Source organism: Alligator sinensis, unplaced genomic scaffold (assembly GCF_000455745.1).
Source record: "Alligator sinensis unplaced genomic scaffold, ASM45574v1 scaffold531_1, whole genome shotgun sequence".
Taxonomy (NCBI): Eukaryota; Metazoa; Chordata; order Crocodylia; family Alligatoridae; genus Alligator; species Alligator sinensis.
This window is the reverse complement of record NW_005842173.1, coordinates 332,676-350,691: the sequence shown is the minus strand read 5'-3', so window position 1 is coordinate 350,691 and position 18,016 is coordinate 332,676. Positions and strand designations below refer to the sequence as shown.

The 18,016-nt window shown below is 41.4% G+C and overlaps 1 protein-coding gene across 1 annotated transcript in view; it reads left to right on the top strand.

The window, feature by feature from the left end:
* NKTR (natural killer cell triggering receptor) overlaps positions 1 to 17,577 on the top strand; it is a 50,192-nt gene extending 32,615 nt beyond the window's left edge. Inside the window, 9 exon segments of the mRNA XM_014520982.2 lie at positions 1,364 to 1,519; positions 3,422 to 3,509; positions 7,536 to 7,681; positions 8,470 to 10,399; positions 10,401 to 11,431; positions 11,709 to 11,804; positions 12,128 to 12,187; positions 13,284 to 13,388; positions 15,175 to 17,577. Coding sequence (XP_014376468.1) covers positions 1,364 to 1,519; positions 3,422 to 3,509; positions 7,536 to 7,681; positions 8,470 to 10,399; positions 10,401 to 11,431; positions 11,709 to 11,804; positions 12,128 to 12,187; positions 13,284 to 13,388; positions 15,175 to 15,253 — 3,691 coding nt within the window. The 3' untranslated portion in view covers positions 15,254 to 17,577.
* Positions 17,578 to 18,016: the final 439 nt, after the last annotated feature.

Below are 18,016 nucleotides of genomic sequence, written 5' to 3'. Positions count from 1 at the left end.
GGCTCTGCCCTGCTGCCGCTTGCCGGGCAGGGGGACAGGGCATGATTCAGGCATGGCTTGCTCCGGGCGGAAGGGGTAAGTGACAGCAGAGCATAGCACCCACTCCCAGCGCTGCCACACCCGCATCCCGCACCTCCCCCACTCAAGCTAGGCAGCTTGTCCCAGCCCCAATCCCTCCCTCCCCAACCCCAACAGACTTACCAGCTAAAGGCAGATATGTCAGCTGCCTGTTTAGTCTAGGGCCGAATCTCCGATGAGGCCTAGTTAGCATCTCAGTCGACTCACTGAAAAGCCACCAGGGACATTGTGTGTCAGTTACTCCTTACTAACGTAGACATGGTAAAATGACATTAAATCTAAATTCTGGATAATTCTTAGAATTTGGAGGAAAATTTAAGGTACTATATTGAAGATCAAGGGTTGTTCACTTACTGTCTGTGGGCCACATTCACCCTGCAGAGCTACCTTATTTGGCCTGTGGAGCCAAGGGAAGGGAGGGGAGGTCAGCTTGGAAGCAGCCCATACTTGGAGTTAAGCACTGGTAGAGCAGCTTCCCCATCCACCCCACCCCCCAAATGTTGGTGACCCCTGCTACAGATGCTAGATTAGTGAAAATAGTGTCTTTAAAATTATTTTTGTTCATTTTAAATTAACTCATTACAAGTTCACTGAATACCTAGTGGTTGGGGATCTACCTAATCTGCAGCAAGCAAAAGGGATTTTTGCAGGCCGTTTAGGTGCATGGAGGCGATTTTTGCAACAAACACGCCCCTCACCATTGATTGGCTGAAGGGCCCTGGTGGCCCCGCCTCTCGCTGGTGCATGGCCAGAGACAGGGCTGTGTGATGGGCAGCCCTCTCAGCCATTCAACAGTGCAGGAGGGGGTGCCATCTTGGCTGCTCCCCCCCTTTCCCTGGCAGGCTGTGAGGCTGTGCCACAACAGCCATGAGGACCCCTGGCTCCCACCTGGGGAGCCAACATTTCATTTTTAGTAAGGTTTTTTTGGTTTGTTTTTTAATTTCATGGACATTGCCTGATTTCAGAGACGGTGCCCAATTTTGTAGTTTCCGTGAAACTGCGAATTAGGTAGGTTCCTATTAATGATCTAACATAGCAAACATCTTGTCTGTTGAATAAGAAACAACCCGTTTCCATAATGCTGTGGGATCTTGATTATTTCAGTTAGCATAAAAACTTCATAAACTAAATGACCTTGTGCAATTTTAAAACTTGGGTGTTAAATCATCTTAGTGTTGGCTATGGCACTTAAGATGATTTTTCCAAATACATTTTTTTCAAGCTATGCCTCTCTTTTTTGGTTTAACTTGTAATCTTGTTTTGTATATTTTTTTTCCTCTCATAGGTATCATTCTGACAAGAGGGATGCAAATGAGAGATCGGTTGATGCAACTACAAAAAGGGACAAACCTGTGGTACGTCCTGAAGAAATCCCCCCGGTGCCTGAAAATAGATTTTTGCTGAGAAGGGACGCACCTGTTGTCAATGTAGAGCCCGAGCCGTAAGCAACAGACTAAACCTTTTTACTTTGACTCTCAGCTTTCAGAAATGTTCTTTCTATTAATTTTTGTACTGATCCACATAAGAGCCCCACATGGTGATAAGAAATTTCTTAAGTCTAAGACCAACTACCTTAAATATTTGTCATGTTTCTTTTGGAATTTCTACTTTGGTTTCTTTGTCAAATCCCTTTAGATTAAATCTAATTTGAATACCTTTATATGCTGCTGTTTATCCTGGAGAGTCCCATCTGTGATACAAACTTTCAGCTAAAATACAAAGGCTGCGTCCAGATGAGCACAAATGTGCAGTATGTGCCACACATACCAGCGTGCCCTGCGCTGCTACCTTGCAGGGTGGGGGGTTGACCCTGGGAGATCCCAGGGTCAAAAAAACCCATGGCAGAAAAAGGCGAGGCAGCACATGTGGTGGTAGTGTGCACTGCCCAAAACCAGAGCCTGCCCGACTGGAGCCACACTCTGGCTGCAGTCCAGGCCTGCGGCTGCAGCCCTAGAAGGCCCCCAGCACCCCAGTAAGGCTGCTGGGGCCAACACAGTCACTGGCCCTGATCTCAGCCTCCCCTACCCCAGCTGTGGTAACCTCCCGTGTGCCAGAGTGCGCCGTGACAAGGTGTTCCGCGGCTACTTGTCCCCAGGGGAACAAACAGCTGCATTCATCTGGACGTGGCCAGAGTGTAAATAACTTCTTATTTCAGCACAGAAACCTGAGATATGCTCTATTGTGTGTTTTATGGTTTACAGTATTTTATTACAGAGTAGTGGGAACATAAAATGGCGAGTTTCTTTCCAATCTAAATTTCTTCCGATTTTAATATGATGCATCAATCCACTGGAATTTTGTAAAGGCTCCAATCTTTTCTAAATATAGGAAGAAAATGTTTCTAAAGGACCCAGAAAAGACATTTGCACATTATCTCAAAGTAGACGTGGTAGAAATTGCGTATGTAGAATTCCAGTGTTTTTCCCGACAGGCCTCTCTTAGTATAGTGGGTTGAGTACCATGGAGTAATACACTGGTCATTTATCTATTTAACTTATTAAACCTAAGCAACATTTATGAATGTAAGTGGACAATCCCAGATAAATTAGACACTATGCGGTCATAGCACTTAAAATCCTTTGCATGTACTTCTCAGCCTTCTAAAGTATATTCGCAAAAATACTGAGTTGTCGCATTGCTAAAATTTACTAGAATTAATAGATTATCCATTGCTGGTAATCCAGTGATGTAGTTCCTTAAACTAAGCCTTTTAAATGCTGGGAAACTATTCAGTGGATTTGTAACCAAAAAACTCCTAGAAAGTTTCTAGATCTGAGGTGCGTTGTTTTCTGTAGCCAGAGGCACACAGAAAAAATGATTATGATTAATTGCTATGTCTAGTGCCCTTTAACTCCTCAACCTGAATGCCCTGGTACGCATTCACTGCTGGGTCAATTGGGAGTTGTCTGTGGAAGTCTGAAGTAATACGTGAACTCGTGCCTCTGCATCCACAGCAAGGTGCCTTAGACACTCTGCCCTGCAGTGGACACATGGTTAGTAGATCATTTAAAATGACAGTGTCCTAAGGAAAGGGATGGACTATTTTAGCAGAGCATTTTGAAGTGCAAGTCAGCAATGTTCCCTTAAGTTTTCAAGTTAAATTTGATCTTTCTAGCTAGGCAAAAATCACTATAGTAATAACCCACCTTTTTGTAGGAGAACTATATATTTTTCTTGTTATTTCTTGGTGACCGCTTCTAAGTATACTGGCTTTGATATATTGTATTAATCCATTTGGTAAATATTAATGGTGTAAAAATAGAAGAAAGGTATTCATGTGTTAGGAACAAGTTTGTATTGTCCTATGGCTTTTATATTAAGCCTGTTTTTCTTATTATTTTAGGAAACTTCTTGATGTTGCACCAGTATTGAGTGACCAGAAGCCCTCAGTCTCCAAATCTGGAAGAAAAATTAAAGGAAGAGGCACAATAGTATGTAGCTTCTGATATTTCCCTCCCCATCACCTCCCCCAGGATTTTAAATTACTCAGATGGTTTGCATGAGATTTGTTTTAACCAAGGTTAAAACTTCATAATGTATTTGCTTGGTGAGTTGAAGCATTGCTGTATTTGCAGTAAACGAGTGCATTTGTAAAACTAACCTTTTCCCCTGAATCCCCCAAAAAAGGTTTGCCTAAAAGATTGTTCAGGAAAAAATGTCCCTTTGGTTATAATCACTTGTCAAAATTACTTGCAAATAAAATAAAGCCAGGAAGACTGATTCCCATAATTCAGGGGCGGGTAAAATAAGGCCTGCAGGTCAGATCTGGCCCACCAGGTGCTTTCATCTGGCCCGTTATGCCCACCAACTAATTGTACCCTGCCCAGCCCTTCTGCCCACAAGGGTGGAAACAAGGCACCCGTATATGCACACCCAGCCAACATACCCTTTTGCGCCTCACTCCCATGTGGGTGGAAGGGCCCAGCCTAGCCAGCATGCATCTTCCTGGCAGGGCTACTGCTGCAGCCAGCAGGGAACCTGTTTGGCTTCCCCAGCATCCCACTTGCTCCGAACACCAGGTAGAGAAGCAATGGGGGCAGAGCTGTAACTGGCAAGGAGTGTGGCCTGGGGCTGGTGACAGCACGGAGCCTGTGCCCAGGGGAGTGGTGGCACCGCAGAGCTCAGGTGGGCAGGGTGTGGGTGTGGGGACCCCCTCAACACTCACCCTCCATGGCGTGTAGCCCCTGCCAGCAGGAGGCAGGAGCACTTGGGGTGCTTGTGCCTGGCGCCTGGCGGTGCGTGGCTCTGGCCAGCACTGCACTTGAGGGTGAGGAGCGCAGCCCAGCCAGGCCGCCTCTATCGCTGGGGCTCTACGCTGTGCACTTGCAGGTCCGGCACTCGTGTGCCACCAGAGGGAAGCCCTGCACTCCAGAGCCTGCTGCTTTCACTTCTCCCTGCCGCACGAATCCTGGGGCTGCTCCCAAAGTGGAGGGGAGCCCCAGCCCCTGCTTCCCTGTAGAGTCATGGGACCTACGTGGCGGGGAAGGCAGTGGGCTCCAGCACATGAGTGCAGGAACTGTAGGTGTGCGGTGCGCAGCCCTGGCGATAGAGGTGGCCTGGCCAAGCTGCTCTCCTTGCCACGATATGCAGTGCTGGCCAGGGCCGTGTGCCACCAGGCGCCAGTGCCTGTGCTGGGCACAAGTACCCTGAGCGCCTCTGCCTCCTGCTGCTGCTGCTGCTGCTGCTGCTGGTGGGGGCTATACACCATCGGGGGACTGTGTAGGAGGGGTCCCCACACTCCCTCAAAAACTACAAATGATTCACACCCACGCCCTGCCCCGGCAACCACCCACATATACACCCCCCACACAATATACAAGACTACTAAGACTTTATTTTAAATTATTATGCAACCACCTCTATATACAGTACTCAAACACAAATCATGACTTTTTTTTGTAAAATTAAAATTAAATATAGTAGGTGTTTGACTATTAGTGTAAGATACATTTTTTTCTGGTTCTAAGATGGCAACCCTCCTCCCAAAAGGAGTATTTCTGGGGGGCAAGGGGATGGACTTCCGGTAGCAAAGATCTGGAGTTAGGGGCAGGACTTCTGGTCTCAAGATGGTGACCAAGGGGCAGGGGCTACCCATGCGGCCCTCAACAGCTCACCAAAATTTGTTAAGTGGCCCTCTGGCTGAAATAATTGCCTACCCCTGCTGTAATTGCTACTGGGCCCCAGTGTTTGAACTGGAAACGATGACAGTAGCTACTATCCTCTTCCAGTTATTGGAGTTCCCTGTAACAGCCTCCTTTGAAACCTCAGTGTTGTAAGATGCTGTTATAAAGAGAGATGATGTACAGCAGTGACTGGCAGTCTTTTGAGGCTGTGGGTCAGCTTTGACCCAGTTCAGGTCAGGGAGTGAGCACTGGAAGTGAGCACTAGGACCCAGCCACCGCTGCCTCTTTCCTCCTCATTAGTGTGGGGAAAGCACCCCTTGCTGCTGCTTATCTTTGCCCCAGGTTGCAGAAAACACCTGCTACAGGGTTCTTGGGCGCATTATTATTAAGTTTTTTTTATGGGTTTGGATAGACAAGATGACACATGTAAATGAAGATCAGTTAATCTGCACAGGTCTCATCTCGGGTGCACAGAGCCAGTGCAGTGAGTAAAGGAGCTATGGATTATGCATAGTGTTGTGTTTTAATGCATGGTCAGTGTTTCGTAGCCATACTTCATGTCTGATTTGGATGTGGGTGTTGAAATTATAGCGGTGTTCAACAAAGAACTACAAATTGGTGTGAGATGTAAAAAATAGGTTTTGTGGCAAGCAACTTAAGCAGCTGAAGTATTTAGCTCAAGCGGTCTGTAAGTACCTACATGGCAAAGATTTCTGCATTGATTGCCCTTTTTCAGTACAGGCATGTTAGCATCGTGACTCAAGCTAAATCAGTGATGTTTAAGATCTGTCTTTGATGTAGTATTCTGGTATCTATTTACAGGCACTCTGAACATCTCCCCATCTTACACACATTCCATTTGTTGTTTCCCTAAGCACATGGAGGGACTGAGGAATCATTTGCACAGGGCAATGATACTGGGGCTGCTCCTCCTCAAAAGTTTGTTGCAAGTTTATTTAGGCAGTAAAAGAGAGGCTATTAGTGAGCATCAACCTTCTTGTTAATTGCTCTCTTAATGTCTCAGTGATCCAAGGTTTCAGCCCCAGCTCCTGTGCCACATCTACCAAAGACCCTATTCATCCACCATCGCATTGGTATCAGCATCCTCTAGGTTCAGAAGATTTCACATTCCAAAGATGAGCCAAGGTGGAAATTGCTATCCCTGATGCCTAACAGGCTGGGACATGATCAGACTTGCAACTTGTCTCGGTCTCAAGAAGAACCAAACTTCTGAACAGGTTCCCTGCTGCTTTGGTACCAGGCTCCAAGACAGCACATGCTTGGGATCGGCCACTGCTGTTTTCTCTATGAATCTGAGTGCTCCAAGTTGTGGTGCCTTCCACCCTGGTACCAGTTATCTTCTTAATACTGACTCAGTATCTAAGCAATAAACAGTGTTGATTGAACTACCTGTGCACCTGATTTTTCCTGAAAAATTTAGAGCCTATAAATACCAGTTTTGGAGTCCTTCAAGACTATCCCTATTGTCCTACCCAACACAGAACAGGTGTTGGCTGTTGTATCCAGAACCATCTTTGATGCATTTTGCAGTTTGGATGCTTTCCTGTTGGCATCCACCAAAAGTCGTTTAGCTGAGGTGCAGATCACTGTGCTCCAAAGCAGGAAGCTTTCAGTAAGAGGGACTAAAGCTAAATGGAAGAGGTTTTCTATTGGGGCATTTTATTGCCAGTTTCCATTTAACATCACCAGTTTCAACACTGTATAGATTATTTGCTAGCCCTAAAACAAACTGGGTTTTCCATTAATTACATAATGATCTGTTCTTAGCAGCAGTATCAGCATATTGACTTTTTATCCATGACTACCATCCCCACCTCCTCCCCTATGTTGAAAAGCCCCACTCTCTCACAGGAACTCAATATAATATTTAAAGGGTTGTTGGGTCCACATCCTTAAACACTTACCAACCTGCTTTATATACCACTGGTATATTAAAAAGGCAACCTTCATACAGCTGCTACATTGCCTCAAAGGATAGACTCCTCCTGACAAGTTCTGTTTGTACACTGTATTTTATGTTTAGGTTCACTCTTAGATCTCATCCCAAATGTCTTATTTCTGAGTTCCATATAAATCAATCCATTCATCTCCCAATTTTCAACTCGGGGTAGTGGGGGACTCTTTAATGGCATGCAGGTTAAGAAGTCAGGTCCCCTTTTATGCTGACAGGACAAAAAAGGAATGTAGAATGGCGTTTCTTTCCTTGCCTGTATTATTGAGACCTCCTGGATGATTTTCACATTGGTTTTCTGGGACAGGATAATTGTTGTGTACTGTCTGCCTTTATTTTAATTCTGCTGTTTGTTCTTCAAGCGATACCACACCCCACCTCGATCGCGCTCCTGTTCTGAGTCTGACAATGATGAGAGCAGTGAAACCCCTCCTCATTGGAAAGAAGAAATGCAAAGATTAAGAACATACAGAGAACCCAGTGGAGAGAAATGGAGTAAAGGAGACAAGTAAGATCTTTGCTACAAGTTTCAAATGGTTAAGTCTCTTGTGCCAGAACTGTAATAGCCTTTCCAAACTTAGCTTGCATTCATTTTCTTTGCAGCTTCAGTGATTGAGTAGTTCATCTGGAAGGATGTCTTCTGTGGGCATGCTTAGTTCAGGATCACAAGACCATATTTTCTTGCATACCCCACACATTTTTTCCCCCAAGAATCAGCTGCTGGAAAGCAGCTGCTGGTGCATGTGTTAAATGATGAAATACAGCCCTGGGGCACCCTCGCACTGCTAGTGGAGAGTCAGTAAGAGCATCTGCAGTAGGAGCATCTGCCTTGCGGGGGGGGGAAAGGGAAGGTAACCCTGCACATGGTGGATAGGGGCAGCGCAGTAACCATGTGGGACCAACAGCTAGGGAGCTCTTGGCAAGGAATACAGATAAACACAGCAAGTCTAATATTAGGGCCAGAACAAGATTTAATAATCACATTTAAAAAAAAATTGCTCAAGTATTTTTACAGTTTATAAGTGTTTCTCAGAAGCAGCTCTCTCAAGAAGTTCTGGTAACTTACTAACTGTAATACGAACTTTATACCATGTTCTGACGGTCTAATAATCTCATTCTGTGTTCTGCATTTAAGTATCTGGTTCCTGAACAATAATAATAATAAGAAGAAAAGTTGTATTAGTCGGGGACTAAAATTGTATTTGTTTTGTTCCATCCTGTTAATATATTTTTAAGATTGTTTGCTAAAGAAACATAAATAAACCCTAACTTTGTTTGGACCTTTTTTTTTTTAAGGTTGAGTGATCCTTGTACAAGCAGATGGGATGAAAGAAGCATGTCCCAGAGATCAAGATCTTGGTCGCATAATGGCTATTCTGATCTTAGTACTGTAAGATATACCAACTATCACAAAAAGCACCGAAAAGAGAAAAAGAAGGCAAAACACAAAAAGAAGTCCAAGAAGCAAAAACATTTCAGGAAACATAAACAAACTAAAAAAAAGAAACCTTCACTCTCATCGGAGGTAGAATCCTCTCGTTCTTCCACCAGGAAGGCGAAGTTGTCTTGTGATAATGAGAGGAAGTCACGTTCTTCCTCATCTTCTAGACACTCATCTAGAAGAGACTGGTCTAAATCTGACAAAGATGATCAGAGTTCATCAACTTTATCAAGCAGAGATTCCCGATCATACTACAGGTCCAGGTCTAGGTCTAGATCCAGATCCAGATCATATTCCCGAAGAAGTTCTAGGTCAAGAACAGCATCTAAATCATCGCGGTCTCGAAGCAGATCAAGATCTAGCTCTAGCTCGAGGCACCAGAAAACTGTGTCCAATTCATCACGGAATACTGTAGCACGGTTAAATGAAAATAAGCCAAACAAGACTGAACCTGTAAGAGCAGCAATACCACAGAGTGATAAAGTTGTAGTACCCCCAGTTGTAACTGAAAGCCTTCCAGTTATACCCTTAAGTGACAGTCCTCCGCCTTCCAGATGGAAACCCGGACAGAAGCCTTGGAAGCCATCTTATGAGCGAATTCAGGAAATGAAAGCTAAAACAACCCATTTAATGCCTGCACAAAGTAGTTACAATTTAGTAAATATTAAGGAAGCTAATACTACTTCCTCCTACCATAAGCAACGCAAGAGTTCAGGTAGCGAGCGAAGTGGCTATTCAAAGTATCATAGTGACAGAAGTTCAGATAGTTGGCCAAGATCAAGGAGCAGATCTTCTCGAAGTAGATCCTACTCTAGATCGTATACAAGATCGAGAAGTCCATCTAGTTCAAGAACAAGATCTCGGTCAACTGGCAGATCCCAGTCAATAAATAAATATCGCAGTGACCAGTCAGGTTACAGCGGGTCTTCCTCATATTACTCCCTTAGCGATGAAGATCGAGGCAGAAGCAAAAGAAAATCTGAGTCAAGTGAACAAAACTTCCAGTCGCTTAAGAAAAGGCAGAAAAGTAGCTCTGAAAGTACTCTTCCTTACAAAAGCTCTAAAGACTATGACGAGTCGTCTCAAGGGCGAAAAGGAAGTGAGAGTAGGTCATCTTCAGACTTTTCTACAGACAGTGAGCATTCTGGTAGAATTCAGACGGCCCAAGAAAAAGAAGGCCATTTTCAGTCAGAAGGGGAGAATCCAAAACGGGATAAAAATAATCTGACTTCCGACAGAGCAGAGGAAAAAGCGAAGAGTGACTGGGATAGTGCCCGTTCTAAAACAAAAACCTTCAAGGAGAAATCTTCAGAACGGCCTAGAAGTGGTGCAAAGACCAGAAGAAAAACCTATTCAGGCAGCAAGTGGGACTCCGAATCAAATTCAGAAAGAGAAGAAACTCGAAATGGTCGAGACGAGTCTAGGCCTTCATCTAGCAAAGAGGAAGGTGAGGCTTCCTCAGGATCCGATACAGAAGTTGGTCCTGTCAAAAGCAGGGTGAAAACGAAAGCAAATTCTTCAGAAGGGTTCCTGGATTCGGATTGTACTTGGAAGACAAGCAAACGGCAGTCCTCCTCTTCAGAGTCGGAGAGTTCCCACTCTAGTTCAGCAAATATTAGAGGAAAGACCAAAAAACACAAGCACGCATCCAAAAAAACTCTGAAGAAGTCACATTCCAGAAAAGCCAAAGAAAAATCAAAGGGGAAAAAAGAAAAGAAGCGTAAGGTTCAAAAACAAAAGGAAGCGTTTCACTGGCAGGCCCCCCCGGAAGGCTTTCCCCGGCCCCCCGCCACTGGAGTTCGGTGAGGAGGAAGAGGAGGATGCGAATGAGCAGCCAGTTATCAGGGATGAAAAGGAAAAGCAAGTTGCCAAGGACATTACAGATAAGAATCAACAAGCTTGTGAAAACACTGACCTGTGCCAAGATAAAAATGAAAAGGATGAAAAGTCTTGTGGAGCTGAAAACCTCGCAAGTAAAAATGTTGCTTGCAGCTCATCACCAGACCATAGTTACCTTAGTAAAGAAGACGGTGAAAAGAGCACTTCAGCTGCAACCTCAGAGATAAATGCGACGGCTCCAAACGGCAATCTTAAAAATGCCGAAGTAAGTAACCAGAATGGGTCAGAAGATGTCTTACCAACAGATGACAACATGGAGATTTGTACTCCAGATCGTAACTCTCCTGGGAAGGTAGTTGTGAACATCTTGTCCCCCGTCAACCTGAATGCTAAGCCTCAGACTTCGGATACTAGTGTGAGCAAAGAGTTACAAACTGAGAGCCCGGAACCGAGCGCTGCCAAACAAGGAAACGTTAGGGAATTGATCAACATGAAAGAAAAAAGAGAAATAGGAAAACAAGATAGTAACTCTGTCACTATGCCCATTGCTGTGGAAAATGCCGTGAAAACTGAAATAGGTGAAAGCACACAAAGCAGTATGATAGATAACAAATGGAAACCTCTGCAAGGTGTAAGCAATCTACAGTCCGCTACTAATAATAGTGCTGTAGAAGTTAAAAGCGCTGCTTCGGCACCTGAGTCTAAACCGCAAGGCTTAAGAATAGAAATAAAAAGTAAAAATAAAATCCGGCCTGGATCTCTGTTTGATGAAGTTAGAAAAACAGCACGACTAAATCGAAGGCCAAGAAACCAAGAAAGCTCAAGCGAAGAACAGTCTCCAAGTAGAGATGACAACAGCCAGTCCAGGAGTCTGAGTAGGTCACGAAGTAAATCTGAATCTAAATCCAGACATAGAACAAGATCTCTATCCTACAGTCATTCACGAAGTCGATCACGGAGTTCCACTTCCTCTTATAGGTAATACATTTGCTGAGCAATTTTTTTTTGGTAAATTGCCATTCTATTTTAAAAGATACAAAAGAAACATTTAAGATAAAGTTTCTTGTGGTTTGTGATTTCCCCCCCCCTCCCCCCCCATAGTTGTATGCTAGTAGCAATTAAATTTCTCTTAACTGGCTTCTATGGAATAAAACAGATTTGCAGAATCAGTCTTCATGGTAATTCCCATTTTTGTACATCTCCCTTTTAGTTTACACATTAGTAAATCCTGTTTTAAATTGTTCTTTAATTTTAGGTCTCGAAGCTATACAAGAAGTCGAAGTAGGGGACGGTACAGTAGGGATCGGTCAAGAAGTCGGAGTAGCTCGTACCACAGTTACAAGAGTCGGAGGTAAGTTTCTGTGATGAAAATGGTGCCCAGAAGTGCAGGTTACCACAAATTGTAGTAAATGAGGCATAGTAAATCAAAGTAGCTTAATGCTGGAGCCAAGGTTGAGATGCATCAATGTAACTGCATTCCCTGTGCACTCTACTTGAAATGTCTGTGGTGTGTAAGAATAGAAATAAACTTCAAGATTGCATATTCTTGGAGAATAACTGTGAAAATGTCAGGCAGCTTCAACTAAAAACACCAAGCAAATCACATTTTTTTCCCTAATTCAGCATTTATTCCAATTTAATGATTAAAACGTCTTTCCTGTTTCATTCTGACAGTCGAACCTATAGTAGAAGTCGATCCAGAAGCAGTTCTTACGATCGTCACAGTCGATCCAGGTAGGGATTATGGTCCTACAACTAATACAGATGGCAAACTCTTCTTACTAGGTGCATCTACACGTGCAATTAGGGCAATGCAATGAATGTGGACACAGTTCTGTCAGCTGCTCTTGGGTTCAGTGTTTACACATGCTTCCAGGACCATAGCACGTTGAGCCAGGGTGGAGCAGCCCTGGGCTGGCAGGTGGCCCAGAGGGTCAGCCCTGGGCTCCAGGTGACGGCATCAGGCAACAGAGGGTCTGGCTGGGGCACAAGAGTGCTATAGTGCAGGGCTAGCCGGCAGGCAGCACCCGTACTGTAGCGCCCTTATGCCCCAGCCAGTCCATCACAGTCTACACGTGCATTTGAGCACACATAATTACTCTGCAATAGGATAGTATTTCCCCAATAGCCCATGTGTAGACTGTGACACTTTACTGGAAAGCTAATTAATCAGTTCTGCTGTAAAGCACACATGTAGGTACACCCACAGTGAGCAAACGTATTAAGACAGTGCCTTTTCAATTTATAACCTGTGTGATATTTTTTTAAGTAGTCAAATAAAAGAGAACTTGACTGCCTGAAATTTAATCATATTTTTTAAAAGATAAAAAAATAAAGGCACCCAAATATCGCAGTAAAAAAAACATAGTATTAGAACCTGAATAGAACTGAATAGAATTAGATGCCCTTTGTGTACTGCTTCCTGAGTCTGTCAGTTTGTTTTTAACCTTCTCCTACTCCCCCATTTTTTCTTTATTTCCCATTAAAAAATAGCAAGAGAGAAGTTAAGATTTTTTGATACAGTTGAACGTTTAAAATTAGTCTAAAAACACATGGAGTTTGTGGGGGTGGGGGGAGTTAAATAAATAGCTTATTTGGGTAAGCAATGTGAGGCATGTATTCCTAGTTCTTTATAAAGAAAAGTACACTATTTGAAGTAAACATTTTTAATCGTTTTACCTTTTTGACAAATCCTTCAAATAATTGCCACTCAGCAATTCTTATTTCCCTATATAAATGTCTTTACAACACACATCCCCGAGTCTGATTTTCTTCATTTTAACCAAGACCTTTCCAAAGTCTTTAATGACTTCTTTTCTCCCTATTAAAGTAGGTCATATACCTATGATAGTTACTATAGCAGAAGTCGTAGTCGAAGTAGAAGTAAGAGGAGCGACAGCTATCGCAGATCTCGAAGCTATGACCGACGGTCCAGGTATGTAATTTTAGTAGCATAACTTCAAAACTATAGCTGTATTCCTAATGAAAGTCTTTTAGTGTTGTATTGGAAGCTAATGAGAGAGACCCTGTCCCCCCCACTCCTAATACTACCATCCATATAAAATTCACTATTATTACCAGGTTGTTTAATAGTAATAATGAGGAATTAGAAATACATGACAAGAGTAACAGACAAAATCACTATTTCTAAAGGTAGAGGATTTTGAGAAGAGACCAAAAATATTGTACTGCTATATTCAGTCCACTGGCTGTAAGTACATTTGTATGCATCTGTTTCTCTACCTGTGGCAGCACATATTTAAAAAAAAAAATCCTTATTTAACCATTTGAGAACTAAATGTTTGTGGGATTTAAATCTGACTGTTTGTTTTATATGTTGGTACAAGGGATTGAAAAATCACCTTTTAGTGCCAAGATGCCATGGGATGGTAGATCTTTTTTAATAGATACCAGCAAAAATCTTGAGAAGAGAAATAACTATGCTGACCAAAATGCCAGTGCAAATGACACTTCTTGCACTCTAATTATAACTGTAGTTAAAGAGCTGTAAGTGTAATTAGTTACACTTCTATAGACAATGGATATGTTTTTCAGAGTCCATTTGCTTTGAAAGCTTAAGTTCCTAGCATATGTTTCAAAAAGAACTTCAGTTTGTAAGGCCACTGCTATGCTGGGGCTGCTGTCTGAGCCATGTGGTCCATGGTATAAACGGAAGATGATGGGCAGCCCTAAATCTGAAGTGGAAATCCCACAGATGTCAGTGGGCAGTTTACAAAGATCAAGGTTGGATTGTGATCTTGGGTAGTAGCAAACTTTTGGTTGTCAGTTGTTTAGTCCCTTTTGTCGCATCAATTATTGCTCAATGGTAAAATCTGCCAGTGTTTGGAACTGCGCTGTTTCTAGCCTATCCATTTCCCATTCTTCTTTTCCTTTGGATTTCCACTCCCAGTTTCTAGTCTGTGGAATCACTCAAATCATTCCCCAAACCATCCATCTCTGTCATTAAAATAAGTTCTGTTATACATCAGAGTTGACACCTGAATATGATTATAACGGGATGGAGAAAGCCCTGAATCTTGTTTCAGGTTAGCAGCTGCAAATCTCAGAAAGACAAATGTGGAATTTAAGGTACATTCCTTTGGCATATGAACTATCTACTAAAGAACTAGCACTGGAAAATTACTGCTCTCTCAAGAAAGTTTACTCTTCTAAATTCACATGTCCTTGTGTAGCTTGCATGCCATTTAAATAGGCTGCAGATTGCACAGATGGTCAACACAACCAGTTCACAAAGAAGAAAAACACACGCATTTAATTTGATAAGCAAATGGTTTTTCAAAACCTAATTTTACCATTTTGTGGCCCAATCCTTTAGACTCCTCTTTACTGTTTTTGAAGTAAGAAATGTGCAGGCTCGCTCCGTTGGAGGAACACTGCTGAGACAGCTTTAAAGACTTATTCAAATACATCCTAGCTTGGTGAATTCAAGCAAATACATTTTATTTTTACTCTCGAAATGTAGTTGTGAGGTGTAATCCTGCCCTGTTTAAATCGGTGACAGAGCTCCTACTCTAATCATTGGGACTGGAATTTCACCCTGTAACTTTGACACTATCTTCTATTTTAATTAATATCCCTTTAACTGGGGGGCAAACTAATCTTATTTTCAAGGAGTATTCATTGACTCAACTTTGAACTTGAAACACAAACATAGAAATCTAATTTGTAAGGCATTTCACCCTGTTTACCTTTTATTGTAGGTCTTCTGGCTCCGACAGTGAGAGTGACCGTAGTTACTCTAACAATCGAAGTCCCAGCGAAAGTAGCAGATACAGTTGAAAATGTTTCCTTGGCAGTGTAGATTGTGTTTACTAATTCTATATCCATGTTGTTAAATACCTATGACCTCTCAGTGCCAGAAGTGGAAATGAAGGATATTTACTAAGCTGGGCGAAACCTGCTTATTTTAACAAATGTTTCACAGGATGCATGCACATGAACGGAAACGTTGAGAACAAATAACTCAAGTTATTTTGTTTGATTGATTTACTTTTTTATATATTCTTCCCAATTTTTTTGTTTTAATCAAATTTTCTAAGCCAGGAGATGATATTTATGTAAATTTGCTGGTATTCCTTTTTGGGGTGCAGCAGCCTGTACTGTCTCCAAGTATCCTTTTGGCGCTCAGCCTGTTAATCAAAAATACATACCGACAACTGTACAACTGTGAAGAAAAATACTTACAAAGGCTGCCATCTGCGTAGCTTATTAAAATGCTTTTGAAAATGCTGGAGCATTAATTCATTAGTATCTTGTACATTCTCTGTTAATCAAACAGCTAGATGATGAAAACAAAGGCTGCCGTTCTGTCTTAACTCTCACCCCATTGTACGTTGGCATTGGAGAGGTAGAGGAAAGCGATGAGATGCACCGTGCAGACTGCAGTATTGCGGCTCAGTGTGCAAAGAAAAAGATCATTCAACTTTTGATTCTTCACTTGCTTAAGAACTCAAATGTTCTAAAGTGATTTTTGTGACACTTAACATAAAGGTTTTCAAATAAGAAGACCTTGCTTCTAAGCAGTGCTATTTCAAATACATGTTACTGTGCTAGGTGCATGTCACTGCATCTCTGAAGTTGAACATTATTTTAAACCTTTGAGTTGTATCACAAAAAAAAAAAAACCCAAACAGTTTGATAGAGTAAAACATAATGGCTCCTTCTGAACTGTTTGTAGAGAGAACATTGTCAAAGGTGCATCCCTCTATTGTAGAGGGATATATAGATATGGGACTATGTACTGTTAATCTGTAAAATGCTATTACTGTAAAAATACTAACGCCTAATAAAAAATGTGTATGGTACTTTGGACATTTAATACCAAAAATGAATCTACATATCAATTAATTGTTTGTAAACGGTTTGTTTTTAAATTGGGGTGCATTTACTTAAAATGTTCTGACTCGGTTCATTATAATTACTTGTAAATTGTTCAAGTGTTTAGGAATATGTATACTAAGGAGTGATCTTGTTATTTTTTTTTGAAAATTTGGTTAATAATGGAAAAATCTGACTAACATAGCTTTAGCAGTGCAACTGAGTACGGATGTATTATAGCATGCCTTACTAATTTTCTGTAATTATTTTGAGATGCTTTGGTTTTTCCTCATAAGTTTTGAAACAGTCAGAATATTTTTTTATCCCATCAGGAAACAAGCGCTTTGAAATGTAGAAGTTTTGTTGTAACTTTTGTTTTTCTCTTAGTTATCAACTCTCATGCTTTGATAGCATGGAAGTACTAAAAATTAGGTTCCCAGCTGAAACATGCAAAGGACTTTAATATTTTCACCTTTCATTTCATCACGTGTTGCACTCTGCATTCTGTTTGTGTCACAGGCTCACTTGATATGCAAGATCCTGGGGATACCCTACAGTGGCCCAATGGAGATACTAATATCCAGATTTCAAATGGCTCTTAATCCCAATTTTGTCATTAAATCCCTCTAATTAAACCCTTTTAACTCTTTCTTATAAACTCAAAAAAGAGGTTATATATGCAAAATCCATACTTTATAAATTATAGAAATAGATGTTTAATGTTAAAAAGCATTGCATTCTAGCATTTTTTTTGTGTTTACACAACCTTTTTTAATAAGGTAACAATATGCCGTACACAATTGTGAAGCAGGTATTTTGTTGTGAACTATACATGATACAGCTCCATAAGATTGCTCCCAGGCTATGACTTCTGCCATGTTTCTGGTCAGAGTTTATCTGTGAAGCTGGGAAAATACTGTACAAGAGAGAGACTTGTACAATTTTTTTAATTTTTTTTTTTTTTTTTTGGCAGCATACTTTTGACTGCTGTTGTATTTAAAAGATTTTAATGGTTCACATCAGAAATTGTTAACTTTATAAAGGGAGGCACTCTGTTTTTCTATTTTTATTTTAAATATTGTATTACATTAAATTGTGTTTCTAATAGAAAATGCACCATTAAGCTGGTTTTATAATGTCTGTTTACTTATTGTAAATTTGTTTTTCTGAAGCAGCTGGTATTTGAAAATGTAAAATAAACTTTTGTACATACCTGCAAACACTGATTTCTGTACATGTGGGGAAAAAAATCCTCCCTAACTTTTAGAAACCTTAAATTATACATACAATTTCTTTGTCATTCTGTCTCTCTAAAAAAACTACAAGTTGTCTTTCTATTTAGGTCAGGAGAAGAAAGGATTTCTCTGCAAGTCTTTGCAGCATACAAGCTGTAAGAAGGACAAATACGTTAAAGAGTTTTTAAAGTATTTTGGCGTCCGATTATAACTCTACAAGATATGTAAATGTTCATATCCTTCTCGAAAGGATGTGTTTAATAGGTAGTTATGGAAATATCTACACCTACTCAGCTTTTTAACTCGGGTAATTTACTAAATAATCTTTCCCAAATATACATTTCCCAGACTCATTTTGTAACATAGGAAATGCATTATTAGTTTAAATTAGCAGATTAATAGATTAGTCTACTGAGCTGTTAAGTCTTTTTAGATTTTCTGCTCCAGAAAAAAATGATTTCACTGGGCGTGCTGGCTTTGTCAAAATGGA